The sequence below is a fragment of the Pseudopipra pipra genome, chromosome 3 (assembly GCF_036250125.1).
Source record: "Pseudopipra pipra isolate bDixPip1 chromosome 3, bDixPip1.hap1, whole genome shotgun sequence".
NCBI lineage: Eukaryota > Metazoa > Chordata > Aves > Passeriformes > Pipridae > Pseudopipra > Pseudopipra pipra.
In genome coordinates, this window is record NC_087551.1 from 38248357 (window position 1) to 38269663 (window position 21307).

At 36.6% G+C, this 21307-nt stretch overlaps 1 protein-coding gene across 2 annotated transcripts in view; it reads right to left on the reverse strand.

The window, feature by feature from the left end:
• Positions 1–304: 304 nt before the first annotated feature.
• The window catches only part of CHRM3 (cholinergic receptor muscarinic 3), a 271172-nt gene continuing 250169 nt past the window's right edge, over positions 305–21307 (reverse strand). For both annotated transcript variants that reach the window (XM_064648727.1, XM_064648728.1), the window contains one exon: positions 305–4894. In XM_064648727.1, coding sequence (XP_064504797.1) covers positions 3073–4894 — 1822 coding nt within the window. In that variant the 3' untranslated portion in view covers positions 305–3072. The remainder of the gene's footprint in view (positions 4895–21307) is intronic.

Below are 21307 nucleotides of genomic sequence, written 5' to 3' on the forward strand. Positions count from 1 at the left end.
TGTCAGATTGTAACTTCTGGTCTCGCACTGTTCCTCTGCAAACTATTGTGTGCGCCTGTGTTCATAAATAATATACCCACTTGTGCATACAGCTAAAATTTTTGTGTGTGCAAGGGTTTTAAGCAAAAGCAGAGACATAAAATACAAATTAACTTGATCCCCCACTGTAGTTGTAACACAGCCAAATCCTTAATATTTTATAGTGCATATTCCATTAAATAAATAACTAAATTGATCTATGCTACAATATGTGTATACATACACATTTTATGTTGCCTGTAAATAACATTTTAAAGCCTGTTCACACATCAAAAGACAGGTTTTTTTATTTCTCTGTTAAAACAATCCAAGGATTTAACTCTTCCTATTATGTAAACAGTGGTGACGGACGCTTTCAAGGAAGCTTAACTTCAATAAAAATAATAGTTTCCCATTGTAAAATCAATACTAATATACCATAAATCCCCCTGATGAACTCTGGCTTCCTTACATGCTCTCACATTTTGTGTATTAGGGGCACAGCACTACTCTAGATATTAGAATATAATAATATGGCAATATATATAGATATAGATATATATTTAAATGTTAAAACATTTGTAAGGTCAACTTGAGTAATGAATATATTTCAAATACATGCTTCTTTCTATAAATAAAGGTCATTAATTTTCTTTGCAACACAGGTGCCTTATAAGGCTTTGGTTTTATGTTGCTACCAAACTGGTAAAACAATTCTGGTATCTTTAGTTCAAAATGCACTTGTGACTTAGGGATGAAGCTTTAACTTTTTCTGTATTTTATACTAAAACTTGCAGTAGAGTTGCAATATTATTTATGAGATTACCTTAGGGTAGACATTTTAAACAACTCATACAAAAGAAAGTATTTGTTTTAGTGACAAGAAAGCTAGGTATAGTTTATTCATTTCTCAAGCAGACCTTTATGAATCACTTTAAAAGGACACTACAGCTGAAGACTGAAGAGCAATATTTATCAACATTAAATAAAACATTTGGTGAAATATGTATAAATATTTCTTCATATGAACATAACACAAAATTAAATAGTTCAGATACACAGACACCATTTAATATATTTCCACTGTTGTCAAAATCATCTGTAAACACCATCTCACACTGAATACAAAAGCAGCTTTAACATCAGTTCTGTGTTCACAACACTGATGCCCCTTTGTAAAATAAGATATTTGTTTTGTTTTATTTTCAGCAAAATAAGAGTCTAAGCAATAAAAAAAAGTTTTGGTCAGTTCAAAGGAGAATACAAAATAATCTTTCAACATGTAACTAAATCAGATTTAGAGCAACAGTTTAAAGTACAATCCTTTCCCCAGGGGACCTCTGACTTTTATATGTGACTTTTTATGTGGTGCAGACCACATCACAAATACCAGGAATTACTGGTTATGTCTAAGCTATAAATATTAAAGCCCTTTTAAAATTGTCTTTATCAAAAATTGCCAGGTAAGAAATTGGCAATATCACATTTTTCGCAACACCGAATAACCTAGCGTCAAACGGATTTAGATGCACTTCTCCTGATGATTTTAAAACAGGTTCTGGAAAAGAAACACTTTTTAGTGAGCATCCTTCATGTGCAAATACAAAGCATTTCTTTTAAACAAATCTTTTGCATCTGAAGATCACCTGGGCAGACAGTGCAAGCAGGGGGGCTCCACCAAGTTTTGTCAGAAAATTATAACTTGAACTTTCATTGGAAGCTGTAGAGATACTGCACATTAGATCAGAGCTGGCTCCGAGAATGGTGGTGCATCCACACGTTGCAACTCAGGATGAGGTGTTGCAGCACCCGTCTGTGCCACAACAGCAGCACAGACCCCCCAGCATAACATGGGGGTTCTGCTGATGATTGTGCCTGCCTGGCTCCTGAGCAGCTCCCTCTGGGCATCAGTACTCTGCAGCCGTGATCTGGAGTTCCATCATCCTACGCCCTACAAAGATAGCTTCAAACTCTTTCCCAAATGTAGCCCTCAGTTCCTTTCACGTTTCTATCTTTTAAAGAGGTGTGATCACATTCCGGAGAGACACTATGCTCAAGATTAAGGTTTTACTGGGCATCTACCCCATTATAAAATTCTGTAGACTGTTAGGCTCACAGGCTATACTTTGGTTCTCTCTTTTTGAAATGTGGACATCATGTTTTGGTTCCAGAGATAAACTTGAGTTTTGGGTGGCAAATAATGAACTATATACATATAACATGATTTTCTGACTCCTTTTTAAAATTTCAATCACATGAAATTATGATGAGGGGTCCTGTAAAACCTAGAACATAAGGTCACCTCTTTCCCAGTATGTGTGTAGTTTACTTGTGTGAATGTATGCTATGCATACATACACTCTCACACACACCCATATATATAACATGAGCTGCACACATAGATACTTGGAAATCAGGAATCAGGGGGACAATTAACAATACACCAGAAGAGAAGTAGACAGGAAACTCTACCTGGACAACAAGAAGCAATTTTTCAACCTATACAGTCTCTCAAATAGTTTCATAATCCTGTTTCACAAGCTTGCTACCTGTCTATGTAACTTGAATAGAAAGATGCTGGATTCCTTGGAAACAGAAGAGTTGGGCTAGCTAAATGTGCTTACCTGAGATCTCAGAGTTGATTATGATCAAAGAGCTGGGCAGATAAGTAATGGGTTTATAACTGCTATACAGCTTCTTGCAAATTTGTAGGAAAACTATATTAAATATTTCATTCCTTAGTAAAAACACTGAAGTTTGTTAGTTTTTGCTGAATGCAGACTTGATTTTTATATTAAACTGGATTTATTGAAAGGATAAATAAGTCTGGCAGCTGCTTTCATGACTTGATATTTAAATCATAGAATCAGCACCCTGGAACCACCCTCCCACCCCAACCCATCCCGTCATATTCCTTACTATCCTGTGTCCCATCCTGCCCTGTCCCGTGCCGTCCTGTCCCGTCCTATCCCATCCCATCCTGTCCCATCTTATCTCATCTCATCTCATCTCATCCCTGTTTCATTGGTTTTTTATTGTTTAAAAAATACTATTCTATGAAGCCTCCCTAGGGATCCGCTTATGAAAAATGACAGACTGCCTTTGCTGATACTGCTGTTTGCGTTGTTTTCGTTTGTCACACTGGCACAGCAGTAGCATCTTGAAGGTGTTTCTGAATGTCTTGTTACACAGTGCATAGCACATGGGGTTCACCGTGCTATTGATGTAGCAAAGCCAATACCCCAGGTGCCAGAAAGTTTTGGGGATACAGCTGCAAAAGGTGTTTGCCAGAACCATGATGTTATATGGGGTCCATGTAATGATGAAGGCAAACAAAATGGCACTGAGTGTCTGCGCTGCTTTCTTTTCTTTGATAAGGGACATTCGTTTTCGCTTTGTGATCTGACTTCTGGTCTTCAAGGCAAACTTTTTTGCCAGTGTTGCTTCCTTGAAGGACAAGGGCAAGGTTGCAGATGTCTTGGTTACTGACGAGATGCCATCAGAAGCTGCGGTTGTGTCTTCTGACTCTGGCTCAACTGGAATCTTAGAAAAGCTCTTTTGGAAATTTCCACCATCCTGAACACTTTTGGGAGGGTGCGATTTTTTTGGTTTCTTTTCCTTAGATTCTGTGTGGGATTTCTGCAGTTCATCCCCTGACTCATGCAGATCTTCCGAGGAGGGTAGTTTTGTGGAATTGAGGATAGCACTGTGACCAGGAAGCTTCAGCACGATTGAATAGATGGCTCTGGTCTCTGTAGCAATGTCTTCTTCATCAGAGGAAGCTGAATTTTCAAGGGAGGCAGCAGCATCATTGTTGTTCCAGCTGTCACTGCTGCTATGATCTTGATCTCCCTGGTCATTGTTGGGTTCCCAGCTCTTCATTGTGAGCCAGAAATGGCAGCGTCCATATTTCTTTCGAGTGGAGCGCTTCATGCTCTGCCGTTGCAGCTCGTAGCTGCTGCAGCTTCGGGAGCTGCCGGTCTGGTGTACAAAGCGTTCTGCCTCTGCTTCACTGCCCGAAGCCTGTAGCCCTGCTAACTCTTTGGTGCGTTTCTCCGTCTCCTTGTAGATCCTCCAATACAAAATACTCATAATGGTGACTGGCAAATAAAAGGCAGCTATGGCAGTGCCAAAAGTGATGATAGGTTCACTTAGAAACTGGATGAAACATTCATCAGGAGGCACAGTCCTCTCCCCTACAAAATACTGCCAAAACAAGATGGCAGGGGCCCAAAGAACAAAAGAGACTATCCATGCTAAACCAATCATCACCCCAGCCCTTTTGGTTGTTCGTTTGGCTCTGTATGTTAGTGGCCTAGTGATGGAAAAATACCTGTCAAAACTTATAACAAGGAGATTCATGACGGAGGCATTACTGGCGACATAGTCAATGGAGAGCCAAAGATCACAGGCTAAGCTTCCCAAAGCCCAGTGGTCCATGATGATGTATGTTGTATAAAGATTCATGGAAAGAACACCGATGATCAAATCTGCACAAGCAAGGCTCAACAAGAAGTAGTTGTTGACCGTTTTCAGTTGTTTGTTAACTTTAAATGCAACAATCACTAAGATGTTTCCTATGATGGTCACCAGGGCAAGGATCCCCGTGAGGAAAGCAATCAAAACTACTTGCCAGACAGTGTGTCCACCCAGAGGGTCTTTGCTTGTGGCATTTAGGGTCATGTTTGTTGATTCCACAGTGGAGAAGGTAAAACTCTCTGTGGTCTGAGGGAAATCATAGCTGCCAATGAGTGATGCTGCTTCCTCAAGGAGTCCTGGTCTGTGTGAATCTCTCTTCCAGAAGGAGCTCACATTTGAAAACAGAGGTGAGGCTGAACTGTTATTTTGCATGATCATTGTGGCTCTCTGACATAGTCTGCAGTGGAGAAAAACCAAACAAAAATTAAGTGAACAAGTGAAGATGGTAAATAGATAATCGTCCTCATACTCATACATAAAATCACTTCAGCACTCTGAAAGGTGTCTTTAAAAGCCAAGATGCCTGTCAGACATTTCAAGCCAAATATGTATGTGGTATTACTCTGCTTTCTGTTGGTGTTTAATCTGAGCTCTTTGTACTAATCACATTGCGATTCCTTACATATATTCAGTCACAGAAGAACTAAAATCCCAGGAGAATTTGAACCCACAGTAGAATTAAAACGCCCTCTAACTATAACTCTTAATTAAAACACTCCCTGATGGATTTGCCCTGAACTCAACATCTCAACAGTCCACCATCCTGGAGCTAAATTCTAAAGACATGCAGCCACAAATCCTCCAAGTTCCAATCAATGCTGGTCCCCAGTGCTATCCCTGTCACAAGCAAAAGACAGACCCAACCTCTGCTAGCCTCAGCTATAGTTAATTACAAACAAAATTATTGTTCTGCCTTATCTTAAACTATAGAGATGCAATCCAGCATCACTTCACTATATCAAGCTATTCTAACCTGTGAGGCTGCAAAGCCCTTTTCATTTTTATCTACATTTCAGGTACCTGATAAAAGTACTAAAACTTCTCATTAGCACTTTTTGCACATGACAGTATTCATTTTTCATGCACATTTTTATACTTAGACTAAGGATTTTGTACATCTAATGACTTCAAAATGTCTTTGGGGAAACATGGTGAAAGTTCCTTTGAAACTATGGTCTCTAGAGTAAGGAAAAAATGTTTGGCAGATGTATGTCAAAGCAATCATTAAACACTTTAGGAAAAGAGGAAAAAAAAACATCAAAGGGATAATTAAGCCTTAATCCTTTTCCCAGAGTACTATAATAAAATGAAGACACGTTCAGAATAGGAATTTGCATTTCCCTTATTTCATTAGCTTCTGTGGTCAGCTGACTAGATTCATAGTAATTAATCAATTATATCAAGAAGCAAGAATTATGGTGAAAAAGTCCATCATCAATCATAAATGTTGAACAGAATATGCTGTCATTGTTTGTTTGTTTTCTAAATGGGAGTCCTTCTAGAGTCAATACATTATGGCATGAGATAATAATGAGTATCACAATACACTGGTGTTACACAAAAATATTTAGCCAAAGGAGTTTTTTGTTCTTGTTGTTGTTATTGTTTGTTTTTTTAATCAATTTCTAAATTCTCTTTTCACTTGAACTCTACTTGGTTTTGTTACCAAGCCATGAGATGCTATGTGATTTTAAATGGAGCAGTTTCATTAACATATCTAATAAACAGACCGACAGTTCCTTCCCCTCACTCATGCACAGTAACACAAACCCCACACCTATTTTGAAATCTAGCATAAAAGAGATATTAATGTTTCTCTTTTTTAATAGGAATACAAGGTTACAGTGATGATGGCTTATTTTAATCTAATTCAATCCACTTTTAATGCATTCATCATCGTATCACATAGAATATGAACATAATGTGTAAATATTGTAAGATTTTTATTAACTGTAAACTAACATTGATAACTTTGATTTTCTTGAAATTTAAGGACACTGAAACTAAAACTATCTTTTATCAAAAAACTTTTGCATTCCAAGTTTTCTTTTTTTTGCAAAGTTCATAGGAAATAAATGTGAAGTTTCGCATGAAAGTTCAGGCAAAAAAAAAGACATTCTGAAAATTTGTCGAGCTACTTCTCTGACATAATGAATGAACTTTTCTGACACAATTTCACCACGTCCTTGCCATCTGTTAGAGAATCTCTGGGACAGACCATGTTTCTTTTTTTTCTTTCTCAAGATATATTACTTCTGACTATGGAGCTGCTGTAGGGCAGGCCACTATCACGCTGTTTCAAAGAATCTGAAGAAGTCAAATCTGCACTGTGTGAGAGAGAGACTCACCTAAACTACAACAATGAAACAAAAGTCTGCAGAGAGTAATTTTCATAAGGGCAAGCAGAGGTCTAGATGAGGAGCATGCTCTCTTGTTTTGCATTTGTACCCCCTAAAGCTCAATTCCTTGCCTTGGCCAAAGATGACATTCATTTATACATCTTTAAAAATGGAGATCCCACATACTCAAAAACTACAGATAAAGGCCTCTGGAAACCCAATGTTCTCCTTTGACAAAGATACTGAAGCAGCATTCAAGTTTGGCTTGCCCCTTCCAATGTGTGAACAAAACACACAGTTAACTTGTGAACAATCACTTAAGCAATTGTTGACACTGTCCTTGCCAGTTGTTTATGAGCCAAGGTGGTTACTCATAGTCAGGAAAAAACCTTTAACTCAAACAGGATTGCTGGAAACCATCCTTCTCGCAATGTTTTATTTAGGAAGCAGGCTTTTCTTTCCAGAGCTGTCAGAGAGGATGAGGTCAAAACCAGAATAGTATGAGAGAGATCTCAAATAATGATATTTGCTAAATATATGCCAGAAATGATTAATGTTATAGGGTGCAGACCTTCCTTTACTCACATTAGGGACAGAGAGCAGAGGATGCAAGCCAGAAAGCATCCGCTCTGCAGCCATAAATTTCTAAAACCTCTACAAGGTAACAGCCAACATAGTTATGTATTGGTTGAGAAGTCTGATGAGTAAATTTAGATGACTACGATATTCTGCTGCTTTTTCATAAAAAAAAAAAAAAAAAGACAAGCTGGTATTTTCTAACACACAAGGACCAGGAAGAAGAGATATATCTATCTCTATCTCTATCTATCTATCTCTATCTACATATCCATATTATCTATATCTATATCCATAACTATATCTAGATATACAGATATCTATATATACATATGAAGGAGATAAAACTTCCACTACAGGGCATAGGAAAAAAACCCAATATCACTTAGAAGTGATGGTAGAAAACAGTATTACTAAGAAATAAAAATAGGTAACAGTTTGGTAGTACTTCCCATTTTCACTGCATAACACAACCACAAACTAATCTGAGTGTTAGCCTTGGAAGTCCAAAACAAATACCACATAAATAATACAAATAACCTTTCAAAATTAATGTGTAAATGCCACACTATCTATCACTAAGTCCACAAAACAATTGTGAACTCTGTTTGATTGTAGACTTTGAAATGGAGTTTCAGTGTAAATTAACCAATAAATCCTTTCAGAAATGCCATGTTTCAAAAGACTCATGATGAGGAGGCCTGGGAACACTGTTATTTAGCTGCAGTCTTTCAGGCGCTGAACAAGTGCTGAACCAAACCTTTATTTCTTAGGTCAGTTCTCTCATCCCTGGACTTCATAGTAACTTCTCCAAGTCACAGTTTCAATGAAGACCTGAACAGTCCTTAGCAGTCCAGTAACAGAGGAAGAGGAGAAACTGAGAGCAACCCATCCATTGTCCCCTGCTGCCCAGTGCAGTCTCCTGCATCTGGAACTTTTTTAATTTCTTGGGGATTAAAGGGACCCCTAAACTTCCATTGACTGGACTATTTGATAAAATGAGAGTGTTAGCAGGAGTATAGTCTTTTGTTATCCTGCCTCTTCTACAAGTTCCTGTAATTGAACTGTTTAATTCAATAAAAAATATATAAACCACTATAACAGGCCAGATCAGCATAACTGGATTTTCTTGCCTTTAGGAAGCCAAGGCAAGCTATGTTATCTGTCATTCTCCAAAGCTACCATGCAATTTCTGCTTTCTATATAAGAAGTGCTACAGGGACAGAGAGTGTCCGGGGTTTGACAAGAAAACAGTGGGATCTGCAGTGCAGCCTGCCAGCACCTACCCAGAAAGCCAAACTCAAAGACAGAATGATGTGTGACCAAGTGGGAAAGCAGATATACATACTTTGGTAAAACAAACAGTGCAGCACTGCCTGAGTGAGGCAAACAAACCAAACTGTGAAATGATTATAGGTTTACATACTAGGGTAAGAGTTTACAAACCATTGGTATGATGCACTACATTACAATTTCAAGCCAGGAAGTAACAAAAGAAACTTCTTTTAGCCCAAGAATATATAATTACCTACCTAAGATTACTGCAATGGTATTCCCTGTGGTTTCCAGGTTTTTTTGTTCTTGTTTCTGTTTTTTAATAGAATCTAATGAAAGATACCAGCTGGAGAACACCAGACGCAACGTACACTTCCCAGCATCATTCAGGAAAAGCGCAGGCCCAGTACAGACAATGGCTATACAGACTTTCACACAGATCCATCCCAGTGTATCTCTGCTCCCTAGCCCACCAGAGGGAGCGAGATATTAGATATCCTACTAAGACCAATTGGAAAGGAAGGAGAAAGCAGCTACAGAAATAGTCACTAATTTCCATAAGTGGGTATAACTAAGAGTTAAAGCCTGAATTTTTTTGATAGTCTAATTTACTGCACATTACTGTAAATAGAAAGTAAAATAGAATAGACAGTGGTAACAGTTCTGTCACACATTTTTGGTGCATTTAATTTCTCTCTGCTTGCTTTATGTTTCAGTGCTTTTGTGAATACTCCACATTTTACAAAACTTTTTCTTTTCCTTAAACTCTCCTATTCACAACAGGGAAGTATGTTTTTCTTGCTGTCCTTAAAGGGCTCTCAGATGCATTTTCTGTGAAGTCAGACAGCACTCTATGGGCTTGGTTATATGTGAGCTCAAAACCAGCAAGCTTTTACAGTTCAAGAATTTCACATCTCATCTGTTTACACAGACAAGAAAATTGCTTGCTTTATTTTCCCATTTTCTTTTGCATTGCTATTATATACACATTAGCCTAAACAGCAGAGAACTCCATGCAGTGATTTATAAAAGTCTTTTCTAACATAGAGAAATCAAGCATTCAGAATGCTTAATGCAGTTACCTAAACTAACACATATGCTTTGTTCCAAAACTATTATTTGGTGAAATAAAACTATATATCTGAATTTTTAAGTCTCCCTAAAGTTATGTGCAAGATTATATATACCAATTTTTCAAATCACACAGAAGTGTTTGTTTTTTTTTTCAAAATACAATAAAGAATTTTAAAAACTTGTAATGAAAAAAATGAAGATGAAAGCATTCACAGTTTTACATTTATTAAATAGTAGCTCATATCACTTTAAGTTAGTTTAGCACAAGGTGCAAGATTCCATATGAACGTTTATATGATAACAGGAAGCAGAGTGTAATTATCAGTGAATAGGACCTCAGATTTACCATGACTTACTTGCACTGATGATTAAAAACATTACACTAAATATAGTTTTGCATCTTTGCAGACTGAGAATACAGAGCCATAGAAATCAACCCTGACTACTGTTGTGCATGTTCACAGTAGATACAGATGACTGACAGTCATACACTTTTATATATATTTACACATACACATAAGAATATATACATACAAATGTATGTCAGATATAATGTGACAACTATGTGTATACATAGCTGCAGATGAAAGTACATGTCTATATACATATATGTGTATACACACATGCACACACATATATCTGCAGCTATATATACACATACCTTAGTCACATTATTCCAAATATTGCTATAAGGAAAGACTATCTTTCACTAATTATCTATCAACTTGATACAGATAAAGCTCAGTCAAACATATCTTAGTAACACTTCAAGCTCTTCCATTTTGCATTCATAAATATGTTTTGTTTATGCTTACTAAAATTACCTAGATTAAATTTCAGTGCTTTAAAATCACTTTTGTGATTAATGAATTAAATTTGCTTATTATTTGCTTACTGTGTTGCTGCTGTTAGTGTGAGGTCTAGCATAAGCAAACTAGGAACTCATTTCTAATCATATATATTGTTTTCACTACTTTGAAGAGTGTTTAGAGAACCTAATGCACAGCATCAGTCTACCTGATCCATCTCCCTTGCAACTGTGCAGTGAGAAGAAGGGAGCATCCCTCCTGACAGGGAGAGAAAGGGGAACACTTCAGGAATTACCTGAAGTGTTCTTGCTGGGACACCTAAGGGTGCCATGCTAGGAGTACCTGAGGCTGCCTACCTGACACAGCCAGGAAATTTGCTGTCTAAAGCTGGGCCATGGGAACAGTCTCTTTCATGCCTTAACTTGCCAATTAGCTTTTGGCAAACATCTACCCTCTCCTCCACTTGGACTGAAAGATTTATGTGCATACTGCCCAGATGCACCTGCAACATCCTCTGAGGACTTGCTTGCTTATGCTTTGTTTCCTCTTACAGTATTTGTTCTTCCAAACACCTTACTTCATGTAGCATGAACCCTTCACTGAGGGTTTTTATATTATGATAGAAATGTAACTTTGAATACTAATGTGTTTTAATGGTCAGTGATTTGAGTGGAAACATCTGCTTATTTATATGGACACAAACATAAGAATAAATACTGTGTTACGACTGGACCAGAGAAGAAAAACAAATCTCAGATATGTTGCATCTGTCCAAAAACCCAGATGTGTATTTCTGATCTCTTGCACTTAAGATTTCCATTAAGGATTGAATTTTTTATACAAACTGTATAGTTCTCTTGCATAATTTTTTACAAATATATCATATATAACAAATATACACCCTAATCTGCATAGCTAAGAGGACAGAGATTTTCACAGACATAAGCATTTACTGAATAAGTGTTTCTGTACTATTTATCATTTATATAGTCTTTAGTCTCAGTGACCTAAAACTCATACCATGACTTTTAGTTTCACAATAATCCTTTCTTGAAATTCTTGCTAAAGGAAAAGTTCTTTTCTTTCTTGATCAAGTGCACTTAGTAATCATTGTCCAAACAACTCCTAGAGAACAAAGTGAAATCTTCAAAAATCTGAGCTTGGATGTGTCTATGGTTTTCAAATGCATGAAAACCAGAGCAAATCAGGTCTTGCTTAATTAAGATTACACTAAATACTGACTATCAGATCAAAATTTAAATCTAAGAGGTGTACTTCTTTAAAGAGAGGAAATTTTTTTAAATTTCAGGCAGTTTCTCTTCCAGAGAACTTTATTAGAATTGTAGACCATCTGTCTAATTGTAATTGGAGAAAACAGACCTGTGGCCCAAAATAAGCCAGAATTACAAACAAATACTGAGAATTTTACTCACTTTGAGCAACCCACCAACTTTTGCAGGTATCTGGGGACAGGAAGGTTTGGCCAAAGGGTTGGCTTCGACATTGAAGATAAATATGGTATTAGATTGAGATGAAAGAAAAATATATGCCATTCAGTTACCTCCTTTATTTGTGAGCGGTGCATATTTTTTCCCTTGATTAAAAACTATTCATCTTAGAGACTTCATTTTAATATTTTATTACATATGCAATTTTTAACAGGGTATTTATTCATGGTTTTTATTTATTATTATGTTGAATCAAAGTAGTGATCTAAATTTTCAGCTATCTCTTTATTAAATACTGTCCATTGACTTCACAGATAATCCTCCCAATGAGATATTTAAAATCACATTAAAAAGTTGATCATGGAAAATAAAGTAAGGGGAACTCTTAGAATTAAACATATTGTTCTCCCAAATGTTGATAAATGCCAGAACTGACATGGAAAAATATGTGTCTAGATAGAGAGGAAAAAAAATTGCAAGCCTTGTAAGTAAATTTTTCCTCTTATAATGAAATGGCTTCTTTCTCTACAAAAGTAATCATGATTGAGCATATTAATATAATGAACAACTCATTATCAATGCTAGATAAAAGAAATAAATTTTATTATGTTTCTAATCCACTCCTAATTTTAGTAATACTTTTAGTAATACATTTAAATTCCATATTTACTGTGAATATTAGCCTTTAAGAACCTTTACAAGGAACAACAAACCTCATAAGAAGACCTCTTTACTATCTTTTATGAAACTGCTTTAAAACAAAGTAATCAATTGATTATGCATTAAAAATAAATAAATTTTTGCTTTTTCTGTTTGTTCACTACAAAATATACCAGCAGGGAAAACTGGAAAACAGTACAAACATTTTTCAAGTATCAAAAAGTCCAAGAGCCTGGACACTGAGCTTCAAAGAAGCTCGCCTGACACGCTTTTTTCAGTTTTATTTGTCTGCAAGAATAAAATGAAATGACAATATGTCTGTCAAGCCTTGAAACCAGAAAATTGAAAATACTTTTTTCTGGAAACCCTTTTCATGGAGGGAAAATAAATAGCCCATCAAAAAGAAAAAGTAAAAACCCCTCTGAAACCACAGATTTTCTGTCTTTTCAAAACAGTATGTTTTTTTTCGTTTGGAAAGTAAATTCATTTTCTGTTAACTTCAAGTTGAATCTTAGTTATTTTCTGACAAACAATACTGAGAAAAGAGGAGCTCCATTTTATTATTTATTTGGGCGGGGGGGAAATCCAAACACTCCTATTTACATCAAGGTCTGGCATAGAGATATTCAAGTCTCCAGTCCAGATATGTTTACCTCGTGTCAGGTCCTGTCATATGAAAGATCGCTAACATGCAGCATTTAAATGTGTTAAACAAAAAGAGTTTAAGGTTCCATAGAGTCTCAGAGAATCTAAACGGTTCTAAAATGCACTATTGCTGACCACTGAATTTTCTACTGTAACTATGGCACTGCATGCAAGTGCTAAAAGAGCAGACTAGCTACTATAGCTTTTGTTGATAACGGATAGGGTGGCAATTTTACATAAGATGCAACAAAGTGACTTGAACAATGTTAGGAAATGCTCTATTAAGGGAAATTTATTGTTATTGGCTTTGGCGATTGAAATATTATTGCCATCTATTGTGGCAAAACCAATACTTCCACATTGGACAGATGGTTTACTTAAAAAGCTGAAAGAAAAAAAAATCTGTTGAGAGGTTTCAGCTAGAGGAGACAAATTACTAAGAAATAGCTATTGGCTAGTGAAATACACATAGCTATTTGGACACAAACTATTTAGATGGAAAAGGAAATTTTATGAGAGAAACTGTCAGAATGTTATGATTTTAACATAACAGACTGTTTATTATTTTTTCTAAATAATGCCTTAAAGCATGCAAACATAATAATGTTTTAAAGCATCGCTTGGTGCCAAGTGAAAATTGTCGTAGTTGGTCAGAAAATGACATTTTCAGTGTATTTATTTAATTGTATTCCAGAATGGAAATTCCTAACATCTGAGATTTGGCGATATCCTTTCATACTGATAAGCACATGAAATATGCTAGTAATTTACTGAAATGGATTTATTGTCAGGGAGGAAAAGAGGTCTGTAAGTGCCCTTTTTATGAATTATATTTCTTTAATACAATTGCAAGCAAAATGCTATGCTATAATTGAAACAGAATATTTTCTACATCAATGGAGTACCTTGGTAAATAATCAGGGGAAAAGGGAAAATACTGTTTGTTTCAACATGTCACTCAAAATTATTTGTACAAACACCATGTTTCATTATTCACTGGTATATTTTAAGTCAATCTTTCCATCTGTTTAAAAGTGCAGTTTAACGCCCACTAGGTGGCACAATAGTTATTGAGAAGTGAAACTCTGGACTTCACAACAAAATCTTAACCAGCCCCTCATAAAGCCTTTGTCTTAACATGGAAATTACAAAACAAATTATATCTATTCCTTGATATGGACAGCAGCTAAAAGAAATGCATGTCATCCAAGAACTGGTCTGAATCAAACTAGCAGCCAAATTACCAATAATTGTGTTCTCTGCTGTAGTATAACAAATTCTTTTTTTTCCTGGAATAGTTACATCTGCAAGTCCTAGTGGAATTCCGTAAATTAATCAAAATGGCCCACTCCAAACTCCAATCCCCTGTATGCACACTGCCAGGAATTTTTAAAGTCTGGGAAATCAACTGTAGCAGGCACTACTAATGCATGGATTTTAATGCATGCGAGCAATTGTTCTTTAGTGAGATACAGACAAGTAATCAAATAATGCTACAATGCTATGCTCCTTTTTTAGGTTTTGTAGGTTTCTTTTGCTTGTTCTCTTTTTTGAATTACAGAGCAAAGACATGCCCATGTGGGCATGTCACTAAATGGAGACACCCCCTATGAAAACAGACCTGACAGAGAGGGAGGAGGTGCTAATGAAAAATTTATTTTTAATTATGTACATAAATGCCTTTTTGTAGATGTCATGACAGAGTCCTCTTCCTACTAATATTTCAGTAGGTTTGCTTTTCTACTTGAAATATATCCCAATATATCCCAAGAATTTAAGTTTTTGAACTACAGTTTTAAAAATCAGTACTAATATGGAGAATACGCATTCACAAAGCAATGATTTTATTCAGTGTGCAAAATGGGACCTGCTCCAGCAATTCAATGCAGTTGCACAGCAGAACACTGATTTCTTTAAGACCCTCTTGCCTGATGCTTGTAGGAGGTTTGTACTGAAGAAGGCACAAGATTGAGGAGGTAAAAATCCTCTGCCTTGAGGCATAACTCAAGGTTAAGGAAGTTAAATGTGGAACTCAAGTGTTTTCCTAATTCTGTCACAGGATTTACACACACTACAGGAGAAGTGTATGCAATCTTTAAAATAACATCACCTTACCTTGAAAGGGTAGTGCAAAGTTGAATTTAGTAATTCACAGGCATTCCTCAACTTTCGTATATGCAGTTTTGTAAAATGAAAGATCTTGAACTATATATTTGTAGGTTTTTGTCTACATAGTTTGAAATGTTAAAATCATCCCGTCAAAAAAAAAAAGACCATTTTTATATTCAGCAACTATATATTCTTCTATTACAGTACATGCTTTCTACTCCCTATCTAGCTAATGCAGTCATGGTACTTTGTGCTCCCTCCTTGTTGCAATTTCTGAGGATTCATGCATTCTGCACATGGCAAATATAAAGACATGGAGATATAATTACATTACCTGTAAAGGTTCCTATCTAAGTAACAGGATTTTGCTTCCAAAATAAGAAGGTAAAGTGGGCTAATGATTGTTTGCATTTGCTCTTTCAAGCCTATAAAACCTGCATTTTGCAAACCCATTACAATCTAGGATAATCACCAAAGACTAAAAATCAGGAGTCCTAGCTAAATTAGAAGGAAAATATTTCTCCTAGTTCTGATAGAGTTGCTCGAATGGCTAATATAATATATTATTTCCAGAAAGGAAGTGGAAAGCTAGAAGGAAAAGAATCTGTACCTGGAAAAAATATCTCCTGCTCCGAAAAGTCAGAGGAATTTTAATGTTTGAACTAAGAATAGGGATGTACACTGCACATCATTTCACAAAGTTCCATTGCCCTAAAATAGAAGTAATAATGCTTCATTAAGTATTAAGTATTTCCTTCCATTCATCTGTATCTTTGAGCTGCCCCACTTTTATGCTTTGGTTAGCCAGGGAGCTGTGATTCTAGGCTGCTGTGGGTCTATCTGACCAATTATTTTTTAGGATCAGAAAAGAATTCTCTGTTTCGATGCCATTCAGGAGTGTATTTTGTTTGTTGTTCTTTTCACCTTTCTTGGCAGTCCTACAGGGATTCATGTGGGTAAAAGCTCCTAGGACTGAGAAGTCTTAATTAGGTAAGTATCTGCAGCAACCCATGGACAAACTCCAGAAAAGATAAAAGGATTTTGGATTTCTGCTGGTGGACATCAGAGCAAAGGACAAATGGGAACTTCAGTTGCTGCTCCTGGTACTCTCCTGCACCATTTCTTCCATGATTAAAGGTTTACTGTGAAAAGGCCAGTGCAGGCTCTTTCTGTGGTTCTCCTGCATGATCTGAGCAACAGCTCTGAGAGGAGTTTTAAATTCAGTACTACCAGTTTGCAGGACTTGTGACCTGTTTCCCTGTATTCAGCAAGAAACTTGTACTGCAGTGTCACTGTGTTCTTCTAAAAAAACTGCCCTGTGGGCCACGGGATGTATTTTGGTGAGAAAAAGGTGCAGACAGGGTTTGCACCCAGGGCTGGGGTACAAGGGGAAAAGTGGAATGGTCAGCATAAACTGCACATGCTTGTGAATGCTTGTGTGTTAAAAGCTCCTGGCCATGTGTGAAATTTCACTGAACAAACAAAACCAATCTAGATAAAGATAAAATAAACATGACTTATAAAATACAGTAAAAAGATGTATGAAGATGCAATGCTCTAACTCCTTGGAATCTGAAGTCAGCAGGGAAAGCAGGGAGGGCATGGAGGCAATCATTCCTTTCAGGATAAGGATTCTTGTAACTCAAAGCAGCAGCAAAATCACTTGATGTAAAAAGACATTTCTATTAGATGGAGCAGCAATTCTCTGTCATCAGTTCTCCCTCTTCCTATGGTAGCTCCCATGGCCTATTCTGAGAGGAAGGCTATTACAACCACAGCTACAGTCAGGAGAGGAGTCCAGGTATAATGGTGAGAGGGCCAAGAACAGCTGGGGCTTGTACCACCTTTCTACAGAAATAAGCATCTTCAGCAATGAATTCCTCCAAATTAATCAAGAAAAAGAATTTGGTTGAGAATGGCTGGAAAAAAATACCTCTATCCTAAAAAGATAAATTTTTATTTCTCATGGCAGAAATTCAAATTCAAGGAGTGGGAAGAGAAGAACGAGGGGTCTGTTAATAATATCAGAATCTTTCAGAACAAGACAAGTGTAGAGAGTTGTTTTGGCATATATTATAAACAAATCAATGTCTTATTTCTCTTATGTGTGACAACAAAAGTGCCAGTGATGACCCTTGTGAAAAGAAGGAAGAAGCTACACTGCCTCCCAGACTTTCTGGAAACCCACACTTTGTGTTAAATAAATGTATAAAATCCCTCACCCACTTATAATAGTTTTATACCATTTTGGCTGAGGCTGAGATCTGATCACAGATGCTTGGCAGAGGAGCATGGAGAACAGAGCTAAAAAGAGAATCAGGTTTCCAAAGAGACCAGGCATTACAGTGAAGCCACTGAAGCTGCAAGCTGAAGCCAGGTGATGGCAAATAAATACGTGGGCTTCTGAGTCAAGTCTTTCTTCCTGGCACTCCAGCTGCTGCAGACAAAGCATCTGAACAAATCCATCATGCTTTCTCCTGAAGTAGTCATTGCATGGGACCTCTCTGATTCAGTATTGTTTAATGAGAGAAAGGAAGCAGAGAAAGCTCAATCTCAATAAAACAATAAGATATTAAAACTGATAAATGAGTAAAAGAAAAACAACACATTTCCAAGCCTATTTTCACATCAGTGAATAGCAGTAGCTGGGAGCCTCAACAACTCCTTGTTACCGGGGAGGCAGCCGTCGCTGGAAGGGAATGAGTGTGTGGTATCTCAATAAAACCATGGGCACAAGGAAAATACACTGTCTGGATTTATCTATGTGCACCTGAAATTCGGGGGCAGAGGGTATGTGGAAGGAAAATGGAGTTGGCTCCTCAAGTGTCTCCATGCTGAAATACCCTAGCTTCTCTATCTTTTTTTTTTTTTCAAGTGACATTCATATTTTAGTGAGAACTAGTAATTTTCATGGGTCAGTCCAGAAGTGATGTACAAGCCATATAACAATGTTATTATGAAAGTGAACATGTGAAAATTGTGTTAACATTTGAAAAACCTTGATCTTCATGAGGTCAGACACTGTTGCAACATAGTACTGGCAGCAATAGCCAGGCAACACTGAACAGTGTGGGAATGTGCCTGAGCTGCCATATTTATGTACAGCGTTTCTAGAAAAGTGGGATTTTTTTCTTCTTTGTAACCATAAATGCTGCATCCTTAGTTCTCCTGTGCACTTCAATGTACTGTTATCAGATGTATGAATAAAGTAAACAAAAAGAAAATACAACCACAGTTCCCTACTTTGCTTTTCTTGGTGGTGTAGCAGAGCTCAAAGTTGTTTATACACAAAAACTTCTATGCCATAAATACCTCACAACTCCACAGATGATGAGAAACAGCACATCAGTGGGAAGTTAAAATAACATGTATCCCTAACTGTCAGGAAGGATGCAGTTTCTAGCACTTTAGGTTTCAGTCCAAGAGAGTTCTTGATATTTCTTTCTAAAAATGTAAAAGAGACTTTGAAGGGCGTAACATACAAAAAAATGCCCAATTTCCACCAAAATAAAAAACTAGTGTAAACGGAGTGTTCACTCTATCTCTTCCCTGAAGGCTTATTTTGTCTTCAATATTGGTTACATTGCCAGCTTCACTCTGTCCAAATTGTTTCAATAGCATGAGCTTTCAAAGATAAGCTCACTCACATCAGATGGGTGTACTGTTTTCCCTTGTAGCACAAGAAGACTAACTTGCATTTGTAATAGCAAGTTGAATAGCTGTGATATGGTGTGACCAGAGGGGAAAATGACATGGTGGTGTGGTGGTGTTAATGATAAACATTGGAAGCAATGTATAAGGAGTTTTCAAAGATGAAACAGCTCAGTATCAATGTCCTTCTCCTAGGTGGATCCATAATCACTGGCTGCTGGCTTCTTTCAGAGATTAAATACATATACCAGGTGGGCCTCTACTTTTCAGGACTGCAAAGCCAAAATAATGTTTCAGACAGACATAAAACTGGAATTTTTTATCAAATCAATGTTAGCAATTCTAAGCAGAGAGATAAGAAAGGACACTGCTCTGGTCACTGAATACAATTGTTTTTTAAACAATAAAGTACATTACTTATTATGGTTAAAACATGCATTATTTGTTCTTTTATTTATGATTTAAAGGTGTATTTGGTCTACATTAGGTCAGAAGCAACTTCTATACGTATGGGTACCTCCAGTAATGACAAACTCCATCGTATCAGTTTGAAAAACCATCAGACAGAAAAATTAAGGTGCATCAGCCGAAGTAAAATGGCATATGAGGGTGTTTTATTCTTAACTTCGTGCCTACAGCACTGAGTATGAAGGATTTAATTGCACTGCTCTATTATCATTATAGCACACAGTGGGATTTTATAGATTTTTTGCTGTATTATGGATTTATCATCAAAATGGTGTGGGATTTCCCTGCCATTCTCAATATGGTGTGTCAAATGTACATTTTCTAACTAAATATTTAATGAAAATTGAAACATTGCTTTACCTAACCATCACTGAAAAGTACCTATTGACTTTCAACATACATTTAGCATCCAGTGCCTCCAGCTTTTTCAAAAATCCAAAAAGCCTACTTTAGAAAACGTGGCCCAATTTCAGAAATTCAGACTATCTTCATTTCTACTGAAATTAGTGATTAATTATGAATTCATACAGGAATTCCAGGATTTTGAAAGAAGTAATACTAACTTAACTATTGACATGTCAGAATATTAATTTCTGACAGAGAACTGGCAAGACTTTCAAAAGGCAAAATTTATCCATGAAGGACAGTTCTGAATCATAGTCAATTGCTGTGTATTAATGTTTACCTTAGCTTTTGAAATAGAACTTTAATCTCACTGTAGACTGTTTTGATCTGAACTTGCTTTTCCAAATGTCTCTGTGTCCCCATCAATCCCTCTCACTAAACCTTGTTCCTGTTTCATAATTTTTCCAGCTGAAAATGTATCTGTACAGTCAGTATCCTCCAAGCTCCACATTATTAATGAATACAAATAAGCTGCAACTCTTTAGGATTCATGTAAACCTATCTATATCCCCATGCTGGCTGTGCTTTCAACTACAAGAGAAATGCCTTACGTCTACAGCTGTAGCATATTAAACTCAAAAATGAGGGTTTTGATGGCACTTGCACATTTCTGCCCTTTCATCTGTCCTTTATCACTCATTTACTCAAAGGAGGAAATGACTTTTCCTGCCAAGATAGAGGTAAATTGTGTCAGACAAGGGCAAATGAAAAAAAAAAAAAAAGATTCATTAGTGAACCAGAGGAAACAATTTCTGAGATGCAAACTGTCAGCAGAAATGAGTTTCTACTGTTTCACTCCTGTGACCTTATTCAAAAAGGTGTAATATACCGTCTATATTTTGCTATTAGAAATAATTTCCAAACAATAGGACCTAGAGGAATCAATGTTTCACTAGTCTCTCTACTCATCAATACTTATTTTTTCTTTCACAAAAATAAGGAAAAGCTATTCTGAGAAGTTGAAACAAAAATGTGTGCTTTACTTGTGAAAATGTGAGAGCTAGAAAACAATAAATGCCAATGTAATTGGAAATACTGTCCTTAATTCCAATGCTGCAAGATTTCACTCTGCTCTTATTTCAACACACTCTGCTAGCAATTTCAACAACTTCTCTTCCATTTGAGCAATTTAGCACATTTGCAAAGCTTCTCATCCCTCTTAGTTTGTAATGAAAGGAAAGAAGGAAGGAAGGAAGGAAGGAAGGAAGGAAGGAAGGAAGGAAGAAAGGAAGGAAGAAAGAAAGGAAGGAAGGAAATCATAATAAATCAAGCCTTAATATCACTTAAGACTAAAAAATTTGGCCATTAGAAGGCAAACTGGAGCCATGAATACACATGCAAGTTTGCTGGC